Source organism: Parus major, chromosome 4 (genome assembly GCF_001522545.3).
Source record: "Parus major isolate Abel chromosome 4, Parus_major1.1, whole genome shotgun sequence".
Classification (NCBI taxonomy): Eukaryota; Metazoa; Chordata; class Aves; order Passeriformes; family Paridae; genus Parus; species Parus major.
In genome coordinates, this window is record NC_031771.1 from 55,769,609 (window position 1) to 55,785,435 (window position 15,827).

The following is a 15,827-nucleotide window of genomic DNA, read 5'->3' on the forward strand; positions in this document are numbered from 1 at the left end:
TCACTCACTTGTACTCACATGAGGATGTCTTCTATTCCTCAGTGATTTTAAAATGGCATGTTATAGCATGATGTTTTGTGCTGTAGAGCACATAAACCCTTTGACACTTAATCTAAATTCTTCACATTTCTCTCGAGTAAACCAAGGGGGGAAAAAAACGCTTACAGAGATTTTTGTTTCCTCTCTTTTCCAGGAGCCTACACCTCCCCCACGGTAAGATCACATCAGAGATCACTTACCTGAGGTCCCCAGGGAACCCAGTGCTAATGAATGCTCACATCCATCTGTGCTGCTCATGGTAATGAGGTGACTGGAAGTGAGCCAGCATCCTTCTACTGCTGGCTCTCCTTGGACTTACAGGTTCTGATATGGAATTAGGGAAAACAAAGCATGAGCTCTAAGTATTCATAGCAGGAGTTCAGGCCTGCATCTTCGAAACCGACTTGGCCGTGCCCATGGACAAGTCAAAAACACAGAAATATTGAATCTGGATCAACCCAGATATAAATTACTGGGGAAAAAAAAATATTCCACCAGTTTTATTGGTGCCTTAGGCTCTGTTCACTGTGATAATATTGACTTCATTCTCACTTACATCAATTTGCCAATACTTTTTGCTACACATATAAATCATGCATAGAAATCAACTGGCATATTTCCACTTACTCCCAACAGAAGATAGACCAAGATCTACTCCAAAAATGTATTTTTCTATAATATGTCCACAAATAAAAAATTAATTGCTTCTTGATTTGGTCAACCTCAAATAATAACTGCTATAATTTTAAAAAATCCTTTTTTTAGGATTTTTTAAGGTCATCTAGGAATGTCAAGTTTATTCCTCCATGCCTACACTGACTGATCTAAAAAATATAAAAAAATTTAAAATATGATTAGCATTACTTATTTAGATTTGATTCTAAAAAATATGAAATGGCATAAAAGGGCAGTAAAATTTTACAAATTCAAAACTGTAATGGTGCAGGAATAAGAACCTTCTCAATCCATTATTCTATAAAATTTCACTATTTGTTTGTTTGTATTATGGTGGCCAGAATGGTTCTTCATTCTCTCACTTGACTTAATTTGGGTATGTGCTGTGCAAACACACAAGGCTCCCTGCCCAGGAGCCCACCACTGCAGGCAGTTCTGCCAGGCACCTTGGATGCACCCACCTCCAGTTTTGTCCAGCCAAACCTCTCCAGTCACAGCTGGGCTGTGACTGCCCAGTCACAGAGCACAGGGCACGCCCACATCCCTCAGAAAACAGCAGGCCATGTTACCTGTGACTTTTCTGGGATGAAGAACATTTTCCTCTCTGTGTCTGAAACTGCAGTGTTCCCTGGCTGGACCATATACACAGCCATACCCACCTGGAAATACTCACACTGCAGAGCTGTACTTGGCACACACAAGCACCATTTAGTGGCACAAAACAGAGCGTAGTCACATCTTGCAAATGTAGAATATTATCCAATATTACTATTGCTGTTGAAGGGCCCTGAAGAGCTGGATCTGGCTCAGCACAAATACATTGAAATACTCTCAGAAAATTCCAGTCACTTACTTCTACAACTTGTACTTTAAAGTTCTTCACAATCCCTGCACATCCTTTATTCTCTATTAGCTCTTCAAGTTCTCCTTTTGACTTCTCTAGGCCTCTGAAGATGCTGCCAAAGCAGTATCAGCCCATTCCTCCAGAGCCAAGAATAAGCAGCCAGGTCTTTCACAAGAGGAACACACTCAGCCAAGATCCCACCTTTCCAACATCAGCAGAAGTCACAAGGTACAGTGCATTCCTCATCTTCGTTCCCTGAGAATCAAAACATTCTCCCTGCTCAAACCACAAAATTTTACCTCCATCACACCTCTGCTTTTACTTAAGAAAGTTATTCTTTAGACAGCTGTGAATAATTGAGAGAAGTGGTATTTAGTATAACGTGACACTGGCATTTTTTTAAAAAAAAAACCTGACAAAATAATGGTAAAGACATAAAGGAGTAGAAAAGTAGATAGAATTTTCACAAACACTTTAAGATTTATCCTATTTTTTTTAATAATATTTACAGGTCCTGCAATCACTTTTAAGTACAAAAATGCTATTTACTTAGCACAGTTAATGAATCAAGTGATGGGGAAATATACTCCACATCCCAAAGACATTACATCCAGCAAAAGAAATGACTCATCTGTAGGCAGAAGTCTGGCTTCAGCCCATGAGACCAATGGATTCAGGCTACAAATCACTTCCTGCCCTTTCCATTTTGCACTCCTCAGCCACACAAGGCCTGTGGCCATCCAGCATCCTGACATGGCAGTGAGGATGAGCCACCTGAAGCACAAACCACTTGTGCCCAGCTCTATGACCCTGCACAGGCTTACAGCACGTTAGGAGTGGTGGCTTTTTCCACACAACACGTGCCTGGCCAGGTGAGCACAAACACACTCTGCTCACTGCCACATATGTACATGTGCTCTTGCTGTCTGACCAAAATGCACATTCCTAACGGGCCACAGTGTTGGGCACATGCTGGGAAGAGGAATGACACAAATCCAGGGGACACAGGGTATGATGCTCAAATGACTCTTGACAAAAACCCATAGCAGCCAGAAGCTGTGTCCATCTTGTCCATCCTTCCTTAAATGATTTCAGTTTCAGCTCATCAGGGTGGAATTTTGCTTCATTTTACAGAGGTCACTTCAAATCCCTTGGGGGGAAAATAAGCTTACAAATCAAGCAGACAATCTTTTGCTAAGGTTAACTATATACTTAATGAGTGAGCTCTAATTGGTTGTTGGGGTGGGTTTTTTTCCTGAATGGTGCTTAAATTTTTTCATGGATTAGGTTCCAAAAGCTGATGGCTGCTAAGACATTTTATTAATATGAAGTAGCTTCATATTCAGATGCAAGACCTGACTGATCTCCTCCCTTGGCAGGGCAGCACAGATTGAAAGTTTTGTGAGAAATGTTATAATCTGTGTTGCCAGCAGATATCAGTATTCAGAGCACTTGGATTTAAAAAGTCCTATTGTAAAGCCAAATTCTGCAATATAAATACATGCCATGTCTATTGTACTAGGGGTTTTATCACTTGAGTAAGGCCGAAGTGGAACAGAATAAGACCACACAATATTTGGGAAAGGCACTTGACAAATTTCCCACAAGCACTTCACTCAAAATATTTCTTACCCATCCTCAGTCCAGTTACAGCTTTGTAAGGAGAAAACATACATATGAGCTGCAGAGGGAAGGAGTACAGCACTACAGCTTACAGTCCTTTGCTAGACTGTAAGCAAAGCTGTCCAACCACAGATGTGATTTAGGAATGCAAGTCCTGTTTTCCAACAAAATTTGGAAGACTTACAAAATTTAACACATCATTATTTATACACTCTAAAAAATATCTTCATAAAAAAATAGGCAAGTGCAGGGTCTTGGAATGTATCTTAGAAGCTCTGGTATGATTGAAATTTTTATATGCCCGTGGTAAGGAGGCCATCAAGGGCCTTGGAGGTGGAGGCCAGCCCTGCAAACACATCTTTAATGTCACAGAACTTTACCACACACCCAATGTCCTGAATATGGGCTTTCACACATAAAGTAATGGCCCTGCAGACCAAGCTAACAAATTGAAGAAACTAACACAAAAACAACTATCCAAACCAAAACAGTTCCTCTCCTTTCTCCTAGCCTTCTTGAATAATACAGATAATTCCCAAATTTCTTGCTTCAGGTCTCCCTGCTGATCAATGCTTTCAACACAGGCACGAAGAAGAGAGCCCTTGTCACCATTGAAAAATAGCTCCCAGGGTTTCCTGTACCAGATCTTCCTTTTGTCTTCTGACTGATTGAGCAAAACATCTCACTGCCATATTTATTCAATCCAGGAGACAGGCTAAAAAGGAACTAAATTTCAGTGCCTTCCAAAAATTACCAGAAGCTTATTCACACCTTACGCAGCTAAATAGCTTGTAAAATCTGGTCCTCTGTCTCTTTTATTAGGAGATACACACTGCTAAAAAGTGTAAGCTTTCATCATAACCAAAACATCTAATGGAAGACATCAGTGTTTGTCCATATTTTTTTGCAGGGAGATTATTTCCTTCCAGGGAAAGGATGATACTGCTGTCAATCAGGCATATCAGGAGAAAGCAGAAAAATACTTTAACACCTACTTAATCAGGTCTATGAGGAACATTTTCTACTCCTCTTTCCCTGGTTTGCACCTCTTTTCCTCTCAGCTCCATGAGTGTTTCATTTTTTAAGTTCTTCAGTCTTCAAGGAACTTACTTCCATTTATGGCTGACTCTAAAGTGTGTAATAAGACCTTTTGGCATGAGATGAAAAGTGCTGAAGTTGATGCTCCTCTTTTTCCCCAGTGTAAATCCTTAACAAAGTTGTATTATACCATACTGAATTCAGTGGACACTATTCTTTTTTTTAAGGAAGTCCAAGACAGTTCTCCTGAAAATAATTCATATAAAAAAATAACCAGCCTCTGAACTTCTACAGCAGTAACAAAATCCTTCCCTTGTAAAGGGCTGTTAGTTTTCAGTGATGATGTAATCATCATCATGTACCCAAAGTGATTTTTTTTATCATACTTAAATGTTTTGTATATTATTCTTTCTTTTCCAGACACTCATCTGTTAAGGAATCAAATAAAGTAAGTATTCATTTTGTGTATGTATTAGGACCATAAAAGCCAAACACATTCCACAGCTACACAGCCTCTCTTGTAATAGTATTTTAGCCTATCAAGTTAAAAAAAACTATGAGTCATATTAGCGTTGTGTCACAGAAGTATCCATCTTTAATGTGTGTTGCAGTTTCAATACTGCTACTTCCTGAATGGGCTAAGTTTCTGAATTTGTTTGAATAAATAAAAACATAAAAACATAGTGCAAAGCTACCTATCCAACCTTCCACATAAAACATCTCTCCTAAGTGCCTGATGTGCATGCCTGTGAAGAGCGAGCAGCAGGAGACACTCTCTTTCAGACAGATGCCACAAACTTTTTACAAGCAGCAAACTGAAATGATAAGGTCAATGGAGCAGTGTAATAGCATGAATGTAATATAAATAGTTCAAATACAAGATGAGCCATTTCAACATGAAACATTTTAAATATGATACATTTTAAATCCAGTTTTAACAGTGCCTGCTATCTCCCAGCTCCCTTTTGCCTCTCCTTCCCCAATCACTCTCTACTCAGACCAATGAAGCAAAGCAGAGGAAATGGTTAAAGGAAGTTTAGTTATGATAAGTGGTTTCCTATAAAACTTAAGATAGTCCCTACAATCATGCAGAGTGTTAAGGGATATTTGTAAAATTTGGAAAGAGGCTATAATTTATAACATTTTGAACTTCTTACTGAATGTTTTACTTCATTCACTAATGTGTTCCTACTGAATTGGTTTTAATTTTTTTTCTCATTAAAGGGAACAGAAGAAAGGAATCTATACTAGTTAATCCCAACTTTACTTCCACAGCAAGCTGTAGGACAATCTACAGACTTGTCTAACTTCTAAATCCATTGAGTTTTCCTTCTCCAGTTCTGACTGGGAGACTGCTCCAAACCTCACTCCTCTTGGTTAGATGCTTCTTTAATTTGAAAGATGGTGACAAAAACATGGTTTGATAGCAATATTGTAATCAACACTTAATGCTTAAAAAAAATGATATATTGGCAAGAAAGACAATATTTAAAAAAAAAACCAACCTTTTGCCTTGGATACTGATTCATTACAAACCAAAAATGAAAACACTCCCAAGAAAAATAAATATCTTACAGATGTAATTAATATTTCTGGCTGGACACTGTACAGCTGCACAAATACTTCAGCTCTTAACAGGCTCTTAGTTTGGCTACATCTTAGGGAGAAATACTGTGTGTCTCATGACATGGAAAAGATAAAATTTAATTTTGATCATTTCCCATTCATATGGATATGAAGGCCTCCTGGAGGAAGAGAAGACAGAGTGTGCCCTTGTCAGGGCTTCAGACACCAAAGAGTAGATCAATAGGTTTGAGAGGAGGACTGCCCTTCACCATAACCCAGACACACTGCAGGAGAGGAGCCTCTTGAAATTGGAAAGAACAAAGGCAAAATGCTACCCAAGAATGAACTAAACCCTCTGATCAGCTTAGAAGGGCCTGGGGACCAAAGGCTGAACATGAGCCACTGGTGTACCCTTGATAGCCATAAAGGCCAACAGCGTATCAAGCTGTGTCAACAGCAGCATTGCCAAGAGATCAAGGGAAGGGACTATTCCCTTTTCCTCATCACTCATAAGGACTATTCCCTTTTCCTCATCACTCACTGGACAACACCGGAGTACTGCTGAAGGCTGAAGCTGACAGAGCAGAGAGGGTCACCAGGACAGCCATGACACGCAGTACCTGCCCTGTGAAATGAGTCTGGTGGGATGAGATCCCTTTGCCTAGAGAGGGGACAGCCTGGGGGAACCCAACAGCTGCCAGTCAGTGTCTGAGAGATGTCTGTCAAAAAGGCAGAGCATGGTGCTTTACAGAGTGCACAGTGGAAGTACAAGAGACAACAATCTAGAAATTATGAAGATTCTAATCAGAAATAGGGAAGTAAAATTAATTATGAGTGTCCTGAAAGAGTTTTCCCAGAGAGGCTGTGAAATGTGCATTCTGAGAGGTTTGCAAGGCCCAGCCAGTTAAAGCCCTGAGACCCCAGGTCTCATCTCACAGCTCTCCATGCTTTAAGCAGGAGCTTGGGCTAGGACCTGCCTAGGTCTTGTCCAGCCTGAATAAGACTTGAAATTCCTAGGTAAACATTATTGGAGAAGTAACTAATAAGGCAGGCTCAAAACGCAACATCTACAAAGAATAAACTATTTTTCTCTTTAATGTTTTTGAGTTATAGTCTTAAGACGCATCAAATTAACAAACAAAATAATTGATATTCCCATCATTTTGATCTGTGAATCAAAATAATTCAGAAATATAGTGAAAGTTTAGGAGTCAAACTCTGATATTTAGAAACCTATCATTCTTATTTTTAACATAATATCTTGGATTAAGACTCTCCACACAGTGATTTTGAATGAAATATCTGCCGAGACAGTAAAAAAAATTGCATTGTCAGTTAAGAAGCCTGAAAGTAAGTGACTGATTTTAATCTTTGAATAGTGTCTCTCCAGTTAACCATAATCAATCTTGATTTAATACAAGATCAAGAAAGGAAAATTATATTGTAAGTTAAGCAGATACACAATAGTTATATGAAATGGTGATCTTTGCAGTAAACCACGTGTTCAGTTACACCTCTATGAAGTTCAATTCTCATTGCTGCTTGGTATCAATATTCAGTCCAGGTTTTTGACAAAGTGATCAGGTAATGATTGAATAAATTATTTTAAAACTGGTGGATAATTGGGTCTGTTTGAGTAAATTCAAGTTATGAATCCAAAGAAAAATATTTACTATGCTATCATTTTATTATAGGCACCTGGAAGAGAGCAAGGTCAGTATTTAATAATATAATAATTTGTCATCTTTCCTTTATATTCCAAAACTAAATATTCTACCATTAAAATTCTAACTGAAAAAAGAGACATCCCCTAAGTATACATCTGCTGAGAACAGAGAGTTCAAGAGACCTCAACAGTTGCTGATGAGCAGCAGAAAAAAGGAAACTTAACTTGGCCTTAGCTGCAGCTATTTGGGGAGGCACGGTATCACATTTGCCCTAAGCAAATGTCCTCAGGTTTTGGGGAACATAAGAGTGCTGGTGCCTAAAAAACCAAGAGAAGGATGTCCAAAAGAGATCTGCACAGAGGATATCACTTCTCTCAATCTTGCTGTTCTACCATTATTTGACGGTGAGAATTTTGAAATAATGTTTTTGAAAATCTTTAGGCTTTTAAAGCTAAAAAAAAATTAAAAAAAAAAATTGAAACCTCCAAAGTTTTAAAAACATGTCAGTTCTTTAGATGTACATACAGCTTTGAAAAAATGGCTTAAACCACTCACTGTGTCCACATGCACAAAGGTCCATGACAAACAACATTACTCCAAAATGCTTTGAAGATAGATACAGGGTACATGGCTTTCATGCTGTTTACACTTTGTGTTAATAAGTTCATAATTTCCTCTGGCGTTTCCTTTTGTGGATTAAGGCACCATTTCCTGATTTTCAGCAAGAAATAGAATTGACTGCATTAATAAAATCAATGCCTATCCTGTCCTATAAAAAGGATTTATGAACTCTCCACATACTTCTACTTCAACATTCCACATGATTTACTATTATGTTAAGCCATATTTGGCATCAGCAAACCCTGTAATGTCCCCCATGTAACATTCAGTACTAGCCCAAATGTTTCCCACTGAAACCATTAGCTGACTCATTCAAGCCAGACTGATTACAGCCCTTTAAGGTTTTCTATTGAATTGCTTCACCCTCGTGTATGAATTTACTTAATTTATTTCACAGTAGTTCCTTGATGCTGTCAGTTACACAAAAGAAGAAATATTAAGTTCTTATCCTTTTTACTAATAGTTACAAGTTTGGGGAAGAAACCTGAAGTATCTTTTCAAGCACAACAGCGTCCTCCTGAAGCCAGGTAGGAAAAAAATTCCATGAGTTTGTACTGGATGCTTCAAGGACTAAACATTCTGCCCTAAAAAATTATACCTCACTATGCAATAACAGCAAGATGATACCACTTTCTGATGCCATGCAGTGATATATTATGTTTTTCCCTGATGTATGACAAGAACCATCTTTGGGAATTGCTTTCAAGCTATTGTAATTGCACAGCCAATTTTTATCCTTAATAGCATGCTGCTGTATTACATTTCTGCTGCTATTTCTGTGATAGGGTGTTAAATATATTGCATGAAGAAGCTCTGCTATCTCCAGCTCCAGCATTTCCTCCCCCCCTCATTTTCTATTTTTATTTACAAAGGAAATACACCTGGCTTTCCAAAGGCTGATCATTCTTCCATAGAAATCTTCTGTAGTTAGACCTACTTTGTTTTTCTAACCTATACAAATCTTTCCTTTCTAAATGTCTGTAATATCTTTTCTCCTGAAACATGCAACAAAACCCCAAAAGTATAGGAGACAGCACAGTAAGTATATGAATAATTTAACATCTTTCCTAGACAAATACAGAATCTCTCATGTAGCACTGTTTCTAACAATGGCATTTCTCTGGGATAAAATTATTGTATGGAGTGAATATGACCATATAAGTGACCCCTAGTATTCTGTTTCTTCTTATGCTTCTGTTATGTGAAGTTATTTGGTCAATATTCCTCCCAGTATAAAAAAACAAAATAATAACTGGCCACTCAGGAGCAGTCTAGAAAATCAGAACAGGCAAGGAAGAACTGCTCCCTGGGTCTTCCTATGGAGGCACTGGGAACATCAGCTGAAATCAGCAGTGAACAAAAGCAAACTGTGCTTCACTGCACATGCAGTTAAAACGTGCAACTCTTATGGAGGGTAAAAAAACCAAAACTCTGTGCAACTTTAAAAAGTGGCTCATGAAAAAAAGGGAAATCTGTCAAAAGATGCTAAATACAAAAATACCCTCCAAAGCCTGGCCCAAAGCTGCCATCAGTAAGAGGAAGGGGTATTCTGGGGAAGAACAGCTATGCATTTCTCTCTAATTTGACTCTTACACTGCCACCAGAAGAAATATTTTTCTGACATTACTTTTATTCATTGCTTTTTCCTAGCCCTCAATGTACACGGAGCTCTAAAAACATCTGCAAATCAGGTAAGAACCAGAGATTGCTCTGAAAGCCAAACTAAACATGGAAAAATATGAGTAAGAGAGAGATTCAGGTTGCTATGCTTGTATGTCTGCACTGAGGATTTTCAATGCACTTCCTACTGTCCTTGACTACATAGCACACTTTTACTCTGCTGTCACTGCCTCTGCAAATGCCCTTTTTATCAAGGAAACAAACCCCTAAGCTGTGCCAAGAACCCATGAGTGTGCAACACGAACTTATGGCAAACACAAATACCACCAGGAACAACATATGGACTGCATGTTTTGTTCAGATCAAGTAGGATTCAAATTAACTTTGGTCACTGCCAGACTAACCAAGCCCACCTCCCCCAGCTTTGCTTCACAGGCCCCAGCTCTCAGATTTTGGTGGGTTCCCTCCAGTGAGCCACTTCCTTCTTGTGCTGGGTGCAATTCCACACATTCTCCCTCTGGATTCCTACTAAAAATCCTTCTTTACATAATCCATAAAGCTCATCTAGGTCTCTGTTTGCTGCTACCACTTCAGACTTTTCTTATCATCCCTACCAGGGGTTCTGCTCCTTCAGGCTCTCTCTCTGGGAGAGCAGAGAATCCTTTTTCTTCTGTCAATTCCTTGCCCTCCTGAAGCAAGGGAGAGAATAAATATTGAGCCTTCCTCCTGCTACCCTTTAATTGCCTTTAAAGTCTGTATTTGGCTTAAAAATACTTTAAGAACAAATTTCATTTTATTAAATCTAATTTCTTGACATGCTGTTGTTAGCTCCACCTCAGCCAGACTTGGTACATAAGCACTGCAAGAGAATTTTACCTTTCTTGTCCCACACCTTAAAGACACACCAGGAAGAAAAAATCTGCAAAACATACACAGCACAGATCATTAAGCAACTATGGTACTAGCAGTGAGGTCTCTTTAAAAAAAAATAACTCTGGGGATAGCCACTAAAAATGCATTGTGAACAAAAATGCTAAAATCATGATCCAATAAGCCGAACGGGAAAAAAATTACACATTTTGACAAGTTAAAGTGATTGCAGAAACAAAAGGTTGATGTCTGGTGCCAGCCCTTTGAACAGTGATTTCATTACTGAATAGACTGACTGCCTGCTGAAGATCATGGCTCTTTGTCTACTGCTATCAGTGGATCTTGTTTTAAAAACAAAAGTAATGCAGTTATAAATCAGAACATGGTACATATATGAATGGAACAATGAAAACCGCTGCCCCTCTGTAAAAGAGTCTTCCTAGTAAAATTTAATATGCTACATACCGGCATAAAAATAATAAACTGACAAAGCAGGAACAGATAAAGCAATAAAAATACCACCCTTACAAACAGCACTGTCTCTGGTGACAATAACCTGAAGGAAAAGATGGAAGCCATTGATAACCACATTTTTCTCATTTACTTTTAAAATGGACACTGGATCATTTCTCCCACGAGCATTGCATGAAACACACAAAACTGTTTTCTGTTACACAGCAGGATATGGTGGTTTTTATCTTCAATTAACAATTTTTCCCCATGTCATATATCTGAAAATTACATTTGATCTTTACACTGAAAAGGAAGCCCTTGCTCTTCTCAGGCTGTTTCTGCTGCATCCTCAGTCAGCCCAAGCCTCCCATATTACATGACTTCTTGTGTTCCTGACCCAAGCCCTGCACTCCCTTAGCTCCACAGAGACCTGCAGAGCTGGGTCTAGCTGGTAAAGGGCAGCCCTAAACCCCAGCCAGCAGGGAGAATAATGACAGAATCACATTTACTTTGGGAGAAGGATTTCAGCTATTCCAGGCCCCTGCCAGCAGCACTGTATGGAGCAGGCACACACAGCCAAAGACCAACACCTCCTCCTTAATGCAAGAGCAGCCTCACCCCTTGCTCCTGAGTCTGTTAACTGAAACAAGTCACAGAGCAGACTGAAATTCTCCAGCATGGAAGAACTTCTGAATCATCTGAGGTTTCAAAAGCTTGGTAGAAACACTGCTAGTTGGCAATGGAATAATGAGGAGCTTTAATGGGATCCAACATAACAGCAACTGGGATCCAACACAAATAAAAGGGACTCAAAAGGTGAAAGTAGAAGAGAATGAACCATTATCCTTGTTCCATATTTAGTATTTTATTTAGCATTTGCTGTTTTATTAACAGTTTATTATTTTGCTATGTGCACAACAGCCTGTCAGATTGAAGTCAATTAAAAAGCATCAGGAAACTAATGTGGTAAATCTCTGGGGGCATTCATCTGAAATCACTGATGCTGCATTAGCACAAGACCGCTTGTAATTGGAAGCTCTGAATTTTAAAGGTTAATATCACAATGCTCTAAAAGTACTATTCTCAAAATTACTAAGTAAAATATAGTGTAAAATTAAATTAGAACTTTTAAGAATGCAACTCTTTTCCTTCTGAATTTACTTTTACAGGTTCCACATTAAGTGTAGAGGAAAGTTTGAAAGTGAGGAAGCCACTACCTCCTACATCGTATGCAGCATGCAAAAATAAACCAAAACATCTGCTCATAAAACAGGAAATGCAATCTCTTACCCAACCCACTGAAAAGGTAAAGACCAACTTTGCTACATAAAAAGACAAGCTTTATTCCAATATGAGCTCTTGAAACCATGGATAAGAATTTAAATGTTTGATTTGATTAACACTTCCTAACCGGACTTCTCAATATACATGCATTACCACTATATGCTATGCTGAATGTGCTTTTAAGGCAGATTAGATACAATCTGGTTTTGCTTCTGCCAGTTGTTGTTAATTTTTACACACTGATTATGTTATCTTAAAATTAAGGATTTAAACAAATGTGAATGGTATGTTGGAGAATATGATCGCCACAAAGCAGAGAAGATACTGTTACAGAAAAACATTGTAAGTACCATTTATCTCAAAACCTGGGATATGAACTCCTGGGGGGAAAATTTCTGTAAGCTGTCCACAATGGCTTACAAGTTTTGTTGTGAACTAACCATACAACCCATAATTTAAATCTGTATCAACAGGATGAGACATTCTTGGTTAGAGATTGTTCAAAGAAATCAAAGGCTGAACCGTACGTTTTGGTTGTTTATTATGGAAGAAGAGTATACAACATTAAAGTACGTTTTCTGGAAGAAAGCCAACAGTACGCATTGGGAACAGGGCTCAGAGGAGAGTGTGTAAGTAAAACCCCATCTGCTCTTACAGCCTGTAGCTTTTATGTTGGACTTCACGGGTTCTTAATACTAAATACTGGCTACAAACTCTGCCACATAACAAACTTGTTGTTTTATTAAAGTTTCTTTCACAATACCCTAATTTTAAGTATGTCTCAAGTTTCAAGCAGCTTCAACATAATAACTTAAGACCAAATTTTGCATACCATGCCCAAATTCAGATTTAAATCAATGCAAAAATTTCCTAAGTACTTACAATACTTCTATCTACTCTAAGTAGCACCTCCAAAGTAAAAAGGAAAGAGAAGTTCTACTTTTTCTGGTATAAATATTATCTTAGCATATTTTTAAACTTGTGATAGTTTAAGCAGGAATTTTCAAATATATACAGCTCCACATATCTGACAGCAGGACCTGGTGCTTTGAAGCAATAGGACATTTGTCATGGATATTCAGAAGCAATTAAATCATGTGGGTACCCAGCAATCAGTTTCTCAGATATGGTAAATTTCAATTAGAAAATCCCTTTAGACAAGCAATGATTCTTTATATAATTACATTCAATTATAGTCATGATAAGAGTCTAATTCTTATTCTACATATACGGTTAAATAATAAACGCTGTATCTGCAAGTCTTTCACACAAGAAAAAATAAAACATTAAAACTGAAAGTCAACTCTATAAAAATGTGATACTTTCAAAACAAAACTAAGAAAAACTAAAAACAAAACTAAACAAAAAAGAATTAAAAAATAAAAACACAACATAAAGAATGCTCAGTTGCAGAGCAAAAATGCAAAGCAACAAACTCCTATGGGTTATTAGCTATGCAAATCACTGACAAAAATCCAACTTAGGAGAAGCTGCAAAGATTCTGTTATAAATGAAATGCAGCCAAATTTATCAATAAGAATTTTATTGAAAAATTTTCAAAATTGAGTTATGGAAACAACCACAATCATTGTCAGTGTCAAGCCCAGGAACAACGCTGGGTGAACTCTGAATCAGCCTCTGTTGCACTGAGTCTCCCAAGTTCACAAACTGTCTTTAGGAGAGCTGAGTTTTATAGAGTTTTCTCAGCTTGAGGCTATGCAGTTACTGCTGATGAGTTTTCTGAGAAGGACATGGAGTTTGAGCGGGTTTTTTCAGGAAGCAGGCTTTGAGATGTACAATCGTGGTGAGTTTTTCTCAGGAGAGGGAGTCTGAGTAATTTTTCTGGAAACCCACATTGAGGTGCATGGTTTTGGAGAATCAGATCAGGTCAGTATCAGGCATTAATCACTGGGTCTCAGAGTGCTTATCTTGCTTGGGTGGACCCACCTCTTCTCAGTGTTACCTTAATTGCTGGGTCATCCTCTCACAAATTCCTGGTTTTCCAGCAGCTGCTTTTGCAATCTCAAGCTGCTTGTGTTTTTTTACATAAAACATGTTTTTATACTTGATTTTATGTGTACAATAAAACACGATTTATACCAACATATATTACAATTCTGTAGCAGAATCTTCAATTATATCCTTTTTATGTACTTCAATTCTTTGCAGAACTTACCTTTTGTATAGACAGACTTTAAAAAGCCTGAAATCAAAATGATGCAAGTTGATTTATGGCATTTGATGGGTCCAAAATTTATATTAGAATTTTTATTAGAAAACATGGAATAGGATTCATGAGCTTTCACAAGAGGAACAAGGCTTACTGGCAAGTTGTTCTTCAAGGACATTGGTTTTTCTCACACAAAGGGTGGGGGGGAAAAAAATCCTTCATTATGCAAGCAGAATGAAACAGTTTGGAAGCTAAATGGTTGCACACACCAAGAACTATACTGCAGGTATTGGTGCTGCTGTAGTGACCATCAGTTTTCTGTAAAGCACTGGCTGCATTTCTGTACTGCAACTCCCAGATGATTTCCTGGAATTTTAGTATGACTTAGGAGAAAGCAAGTTTAGTTTTCCATAGTTCTGACATTGTTTAGTCTTCCTGTAATGGCTCTAATACAAACAAGCTCAGAACAGAAACAATGAGAGAAATAAGACATGCTACAGCATAATGGAGTATGTGTGTATTCTCACAAGAAAATAAAGACATAGAACTAAATTTTCATTACATTAACAGCTTTAACAACTAAGGTAACTGGAAAATCACTTGAACAGTACATGAACAATTTTCACTGAACTGAAAGGAAGAACACAATCCCTCCCATCTCAGGAAATACCAAAATATATGACTTTGTTGTTTGTTCCAACTTCTGCACAGACAGTACATATCTTAAACAGTGGGTCTGGACTGACAAGTCAAATTGCAAAGTACAACTCCAAAATAAGGATTCCAAGCATCTAGTTAACAACACAGAGTGAATCCAAGACTTGGCTCTACCAGGCCAAATCTGTAATCATGACTGCCAACCTTATGCCTTCTTCTTTGAGAATTCCTTCTCTTTAACTCAAATCTTCCAAATCAAGCACAACAGAAAAAAAACCAGAATTTCTTTGCTGGTCAATTAAGTGTCGTGCCAGGGAATCACAATCATGGCAATCTTCCACTCCTATGCATTACTCTCAGCAGCAGACATGAAAATAGAACTGGGCACAAAGAACATATGCAGTAATGAACAATCAGTGGCATCAACATTGCTCAGAAGAGCTCAGGTAGTCTCAAAAGGTTCCCCAAAAAGGCTCTTTCTTGAAAACTGTCACCTCAATTTTTGCAGCTCATCTAAGGGGTTTTTTTTGAAAGAAAGTGAAAATACTTTGTAAGGCTGTGAAATATTAGCAAATTGCTTCCTTTAATTTTTTAGTACCCATTAAAAAGCCTTCCAGAGCACTCTGCTTTGTCCCTCTGTAGGGATACCCTTTGTTTCACCACATCTTGCAGTGCAGCCACACCTAGCTGCTCTATCTAC

At 38.1% G+C, this 15,827-nt stretch overlaps 1 protein-coding gene across 2 annotated transcripts in view; it reads left to right on the top strand.

The window, feature by feature from the left end:
• CLNK (cytokine dependent hematopoietic cell linker) overlaps positions 1–15,827 on the top strand; it is a 32,159-nt gene that overhangs the window by 12,859 nt on the left and 3,473 nt on the right. For both annotated transcript variants that reach the window (XM_033513628.1, XM_033513627.1), the window contains 9 exons: positions 194–213; positions 1,658–1,786; positions 4,640–4,667; positions 7,480–7,498; positions 8,537–8,600; positions 9,724–9,764; positions 12,186–12,322; positions 12,565–12,642; positions 12,774–12,929. In XM_033513628.1, coding sequence (XP_033369519.1) covers positions 194–213; positions 1,658–1,786; positions 4,640–4,667; positions 7,480–7,498; positions 8,537–8,600; positions 9,724–9,764; positions 12,186–12,322; positions 12,565–12,642; positions 12,774–12,929 — 672 coding nt within the window. The remainder of the gene's footprint in view (positions 1–193; positions 214–1,657; positions 1,787–4,639; positions 4,668–7,479; positions 7,499–8,536; positions 8,601–9,723; positions 9,765–12,185; positions 12,323–12,564; positions 12,643–12,773; positions 12,930–15,827) is intronic.